Source organism: Plasmodium inui, assembly GCF_000524495.1.
Source record: "Plasmodium inui San Antonio 1 unplaced genomic scaffold supercont1.26, whole genome shotgun sequence".
NCBI lineage: Eukaryota > Apicomplexa > Aconoidasida > Haemosporida > Plasmodiidae > Plasmodium > Plasmodium inui.
The window spans coordinates 64,652-71,960 of record NW_008481860.1 but is presented as its reverse complement, the minus strand read 5'-3'; the positions used below and the strand labels follow the sequence as shown (position 1 = coordinate 71,960).

Sequence of the window (7,309 nt, the reverse complement as noted above, 5' to 3'; positions counted from 1 at the left end):
TAGTTCCTTTTTAATTATATTATTTTACTCCATTTTTGTCTACTTGTAGAAGCGGTAGTTCATCATTTTTGTTTCGAATTATGCAAGTGGCATTTTTTCATACGCACTTGAAGCATTTGCGCGTTTGCTTGCTCGCCAAACCTTCACAGTGCTATTGCATTAATAGAAAAAATAGTAAGTTATGTGGAAAAATGTAAAGAACACGCAAATAAACAATTAATCAGGGAACCGTGGTGCGCCTGGCAATTGTATTTGTGGACATCCTACTACTATCGAGCTTGGCATTGGATTTAAACGTTAGCTGCGATGGATATTTACGTAATTGAGATTTCTGCACATTTCGTTGTGAACCATACGAAATGTGTTATAAATGGGAAATGGAAGGAGACGAAACACAGTGGGGGCTGACGAAAGGAAAAACAGTTAGCAGTGAAGTGGTGATACATATTTCATTAAACACTGAGCGAATGAATCTCCATGCGCCATAATTTTTCTTGTGTTTGCCCATTCTATAGGAACATGGATCATAGGAGCAATATTATTGGTAATTTCTTGGGTTCACTTTTAAAAATTCGATGTATTCTATTTTTGAGCATACCATACTCCTTTCTCATTTGAGAAAAACGGCGTCCTTCTTCCCTTCTGAAGAGTTTTTTCTTATTTTCTTTTGTAAAAAGAGTTCAAGTTTTGTTAAAAGAAGACAAAGGGGTAGGTTTTACGAGTTATTCATTGTATAGTACTGCGTAACAATTTATGAAGCTTTTGCGATAGTCCTTCATAGGAAAGAGGGTGATAAACTGGAGGCCCCTTAACGAATAAATAATATGACTTCTAAAAATGTGTTCCCGATGGAGATCCCCGAATGTATATCATTCGATTCTCATTCAGTGTAGACCCCCTTTGAATTCCCCTACAACTCATTCTTACCTCTTTCCTTAGCTACTCTCTGAGGTTCTTTTAATGCTAGTGTGCTTTTTATGGACATACTTTGGGACAATTCAGGTGTGTGCAATCGAATGGTAACTGCCGATCCTTATGTACATGTATAAATATGTACTCTTACTGTGATCTATTTCTTCACTTGAACCCTTTTTCTTTTTTTTCCTTGCACATCGAAGATTAACAAAGCCAGTGCCTGTCAGAAGAGTGCTCCTTATTTATTTTGGGCAGTGTTTACCTTAGTTACTACCATTTGGTAAGAAAAGGAAGAGTCTGCCATGTGCACATATAAAGTATTAGCCTCATCGGTATAGAGATATCTATGTGAAAAATTGATTTTATCATTTTTTTTATTTTTTTTTCCCTTTTTGGTTCCTTTTCCCACCATTTAGGTGTTCCATCGTAGGACTAATTTTAAGCCTGATGATTATAACAATAGTAGGGGAAGAAGAAGAAAAAGAAAAAAAAAAAAACATACCGCTAAGTAGGGGAAATATGGAGAAGACCTGTTTATTTTCTTCAAAAGAAGCTTTTCAATGATAAAAGAAAAAAAACATAGCAACTGAAAAATATACATGAGGAATATATTGTATGCCTAATTAAATTTTAAGCAGAAAAAGAGATTTTTTTTCTCCCAATCTATGTAACACAAATTACAGTAACAATTTAAAATTTTTCTTAGGGCTCCTTTTTTGTTGTTCGATCGAAGGTAGGATAAAATGTAATTCTTTTTTCTTTAATAATTTTGGAACTTTGCACATTTCGAAGGAGAATAGAGCAGAGGAAAACAAAAGGGAAGAAAAACGCATAGCATTCTTTTAAAGTTACTTTTTTTATGCTTTTTTTTTTCTTTTTTTTTAATTTTTTTTTCTTATTCTTTCTGTTTTGTTGTATATTCCTAGTTAAATTTTATAAAATTAAAATTTAGTTAGAGGACCTGGCGTAGTTATGTTTGTGCATGTATACGCACGCAAGGACGTAAATATATGTACACGTAAATTGCAGCGGGGCCGAAATGTTATTCAAAGGAGCATAAAATTAGATATGCATAAATTTATATAGACAATGATACGCACAGTGTACCCGGGGAAAATCGCCACCAGACTTCATGGTAATTCATATTTTTTCGAAATTTTTCATGGAACAAAAGAAAGGAATTACTCTCTCCTTAGTAAAGTGATAGTTTTTTTAGTTATTCTGTAAATTTTGCACAACGTTGAAAAAAACGAATTGTGGCTACGTTAAATGGAAAAAAAGAGGCGGGAAGAAAAATGTAAAAACGACGATTTTGAAAATGTTTTACCCTCATAAGATTCAGAATTTGTTAACTTTAGCACAACTAAGTGTTTATAAGAAAGGTAGACGAGATAAAACAATGCAGGAATTTCCCACAGCGTTAAAAAAAGGAATTTAGTAGAATTCAGGAAAATGGCGATTCCTTCTGATCTGCGTCTGCTATCAGAACGAAGTTATTTTGTTTTCGCGAATTTGCGTACAGCGCGGACATAGATATATAAATATATAGATAACTTACACTTATGTGCATTTATGTATAAGCACAGCTGGGTGGGGCCAGTGTGGAGTCAAAACAACGGAATATAAAAATGGTTTTTGCAGGATTTACTTAATAACTGTCCTCCGTTGGCCATTTTATACAGACTCAATGATGATTCATAATATGCATTATCATAAGATACGAAAAATCACATACGGCGTTCTTCCAAATAGCTCATAAATATAAATTTTTCCTAAAAACACAACTCAAGAAAAGTGGTTTATTCCATTTTCTCAAATTCGCCAACACTTCATCGCTAATTTAAGAATAGTGCAACACAATGCAGGGAAAGAATATATAAAAGAAAGGGCGAATAAATTACAGGGGAAGGAGAAATTTTAACTGAGCGATTTTGTTATAAAATTTGGTATATTCGAAATAACAGTTTCCAAAAAACAATATAATTGCGGGTACATATTTGCTTCAACTATAAAAAAAAAGAAAAAAAAAAACGATATTTTAGGATTCATCTTAAAATTGCTTTTATATTTTTTAAATGGTGTTGTTCGCAAAAGTTTTAATCTTCCGAGGTTAGGATAAGCAAAGAAATGTTCTCCATTTGATAAAAGTTTTTTTTTTTTTTTTTTTTCTTTAAAGGCATAAATTTATATTATTTTGCTAACACAAAATAAGGTTTTATAGATTTTTATTTTGAGAAAAACACAACTGTTAGCCCCTTCTTGCTTGGTATATTACATTACCACCATTGATAATGAAATTTTTCTTAATTTTTCTTTTATTCAAAACGTTAAAAAAATTGTAGATATAATATATATAATTTTAACATAGTGTACATTTGATTCATAATGTATATATCGAATTATTTTAGATATGTTTATGTCATCGAAAAATTGTATATCCAACAAGAGAACAATGTGACCAATTTTTACTTGTTATATACGTACATTATCATAAATATATACACACATATACATATTATGTACATATATATATAATATATATATACAGTACGTGTTTCTTTGAAAAGATATAGTTCTTTGTTTCTCGCGCACAAATGTCGCTTTAGAAAAGAGCGAAATGAACAAAAAAAAAACCACATTATTGTATAATATCTTAATACCTATAATTCTTCTATATGCGACTCATGAAGAAATACTGCCATAAAATTTCGCAAGAAAATTTAAAAAACGTTAAATGTCCATATAGTAATAATAATATATGAATGACAGCAAAGTATATGTACTACAATTTTGTTACTTTTATCTTATATAATATTATTTTTCCTATTTTTTTATAAATCCAAATGGCTAATGATCAGATTTGATGAACTTTGCAACTTTTATAACCAAGATGTTAGCGTTCTTTTGAACTTCTTTTGATTTGCTTGATTACCATTTTTTATTTTATTTTTTCTTCCTTTTTTGTTTCTTATTACGAATTATAACGCACAGTTTTTGAAAGTTGCCAATGGTAGTAACCATTTCGAAAAGTTAGCAATTGCGCGCAGTATATATATGTATATGCTCACGTATTTATATATATGTATACGTATGTATATATATGTATATATATGTATATATATGTACAATTTTTTTGGTAAAAGTGGAGCATTATGAAGCGTATTAAAACAGTCCTCTAGATTTTTGTTAATAATTATTTCTAATACCATGAATTATTTGAAAGTGTTGATTTGTGTAATAATTTTGCTCTTTCTTTACGCCCAAGAATTAAATGCATCGCGAGGAAAGGAGATAATTGTGCTGCCAGATTACGGTAAATAAATTTAAATTAAAGATATGTAAAATGTAGTGCATTCCTTGTTCGGTTAAAAATGAGGAAAAATGTTGTTATAGTGTACTGTTTTGTCTTTGAGCATTATAGGCGTATTGCTTGTTTTGTCAGCTTTAGCCGTTTAACCATTCTTGCCATCTTTCCGTTCAAACAGTTGCTTTCTGTTGGAAAAGCGAACAAAAGAAAAATTACATCCTCGTTTATCTCATTTTTTTTCTTTTCACTGTTTTCATATTTTTTTTCCTTGCCTCCCCTTTTTCCCCTTGTAGATGACCTTTTTTGGCGAAATGGTCTGTACAAGATAATTCTACCACATGAATATGTAGACAATAACAATTTGGACGAATCCCTTTTGCGCATGATTAAAATTACAAGGAACAAATTTAAAAAAATAAAAAAATCCAAAACAAGACTTCGAGATAATTGCTACCATTTGGGCCTGCACCTTGGCTTGCGTATTTTACACCATCTTACAGTTTTAAGCCTTCGAATGATGAATCTGCACATGAAGAAGCAAGCCAGGCGTAGGAGTAAGGCGAAGAATAAAAATTTACCTCCACATTAAGTGCTACTATGTCAATTTATATGATGGATCAGATATATTTAGTTGAGTAATTTAATTTTTTCCTTTCGGTTTTTATGTCATTTTGTCCCATTTATTCCCTCATTATCCCATTTTGGACCCATCTTTGCCCTACTTCTCACCGCCTCTTTCACCTCCTCTTTTTCTTGTTTTTTTGTACGTTTTTAAGTGTTAAATTATACATATAGTGTGTATATTTACACGTTTTCATTACTATATTTGTCTCGAAATTTCCCTATTTTTCGGTGTGTAATATGTAGACATTAGAATATTACATTTGTGTGTCATTTCAAGTTTACTTGAACTTGGAAATTATTTGGACATATTTTAAATATATTTACCTTTTACCTCGTCCTATGTATAATTAACAGAAGGTTGTTTATGAATATACATAATTTGATTAGCATCAACTGAAGAAATCATTTTTAAAATAACATATTTACCTGTTTATGGAGTTATAGATAACAGACGCAAAAAATGTGCTTTATATAACGTGCATATTTATGCACATGCGATGTGTGATCGTGCAAAAACTGTGTTTAGCGAGAAGACCTTTGGGAATTTTTTTCCCAAACGTTTTTATATAACGGGCAGGGGGAGCGTAAACTATGTTTCTCTTCTAACAGCATGAAGATGTAAATATATAAATATGTAAAAAGGTACATTGCGAGAAACATTCAGGGGCTCCTTTGGAAACAATGCATATATAGGAACGATCCCACTTTGGAGCTTTTACCACCCGTTTAATATATCCATTTACAATTTTAAACATTTGCAGAGGACTCGCAAGTTGACATATAAACAAAAATGCTGTTGTTTGATCGAATAGCAACTACCAGGGAAAATATTCAGATGGAAAAATTCATAAACACATAGCTGTGCATTACATATATATCTATAATCTGCAAGCGCGGAAAGTAATTAACATGGCGAATGGAACGGTACGTATGCATTAAAGGCTTCACTTCTGATGATCCTTTGAGAAAAAAAAAACTGTTTTATAATTAACTTTTTTAAAAGAATGTGTTGCGACATAATAATTTAAGGGGTGTTTTATTTTTTCTTTCTCACATTTAAGGAATTTCGCTTAGTGAGTTATAGGCCTATATCTATTTGTAATATGTTGCGGAAGTTGCTTTCGATCTGGGAAGCCACCAAAGGAGTTTTAATTCCCCCGCAATATATATATATATACGTATATATATTTTGTTTTGTTTTGCGAATGCTACAAAAACGACTTGAAAAAATAGCAAAATATAGGAGAATAAAATCACAATAAGAAAAAATGAACGTTTTTCCATGAAAAAATAAAATAAAAAAACACATTAAATGCTGTAACTCGCGCCAAGGTGAGTTCGAATAATTTTGCATGTGAATTGGATTCAAACTGAGGAAACAGAATATTTTAAAATTCTACGTTTTTTACCAAAAAATAACAATTACGAAAAGGAAAAGCGTAAAAAGGGGCGGCACAAAAGGGTGTTAAGAAAAAAGCGTAAACAACGCCAATAGAGAGTCTAAAATTGAAAGAGAGCTTGGATGTATTGAATACTCTAATGTAGCCTATATATGAACAAATATATGTGGGGAAGTACACCCAAACCTGCTTGACATGAACGCAATTCGCGAATAGGTTAATATATTTATGCGTAAAGAATTAATTAATTCTGATGTATTATCACACATGTAGGCGACGCATAAATGTTTTCCATAGCTATGATATTATGGGGAATATGTTTAAGCATGTTTACTTTTTACTGTGTTCTATTTAACGCTCACTTTAATAGTCCCAAGGACAGGGATCGGGCCGCATCTTATTATTCTCATGTAACATCAATGAATTAAGCAGATATATTTTATTCCAGCATGGATCGATGTGCATACATATGTATTTACAGATGTATGACACATGGAAAAGCATAGGAGCGCCCCAATTCATTTGCTTCCTTAACACTTTGCTGTGTGTAATTTAATGTGAAGTTATACTTTTTCCTTTGTTCGCTATAACTGCTTTGTATAGCACATTATAAGAATAAGAAGAAAAAAAAAAAAACATGTTAGCAAAATTTTCTTGTATAATTTTCAATGGAGAGCATAGGTTAGGCAATTTTAACTTTACCAAATGGTGAATACTGTGTCTTTCGTTAAAAATTAGGACATGATTAAGATATACAAAATCGGAAATTATCTTTGTGACATGCTTGTTTACACTTCTCTATGTGCATGAACAATTTTTATTGCATAAAAGGGAGTCATACGAAAGAATAGACCGAGTCGTAATAAAAATAAAGAAAGGTTAAATTAATGGGCAGATAATTCAGTTTTTGCAGCAATGTGTCCTACAAAACGTGTCCCCTTCTTATAAACCCTTGTTTTCATTTTTTGTTAACTCATTTGGTTATGCCTCAAATTTGCAACCGTCAATTTCGCTTTTTTTTAAATATAAGCTACATTTTTAAGGATGTTCCTTCAAGAAATGG

The 7,309-nt window shown here is 31.4% G+C and overlaps 1 protein-coding gene across 1 annotated transcript; it reads left to right on the top strand.

Moving 5' to 3' along the window:
* Window positions 1-4,122: 4,122 nt before the first annotated feature.
* On the top strand, window positions 4,123-4,811 carry C922_04608 (hypothetical protein; the record flags this gene model as incomplete). The annotated part of the gene is made up of 2 exons (XM_008820187.1): window positions 4,123-4,228; window positions 4,516-4,811. The coding sequence occupies 2 exons, from the start codon at window positions 4,123-4,125 to the stop codon at window positions 4,809-4,811; spliced, it is 402 nt and encodes a 133-aa protein (XP_008818409.1).
* Between the last annotated feature and the right edge of the window lie 2,498 nt (window positions 4,812-7,309).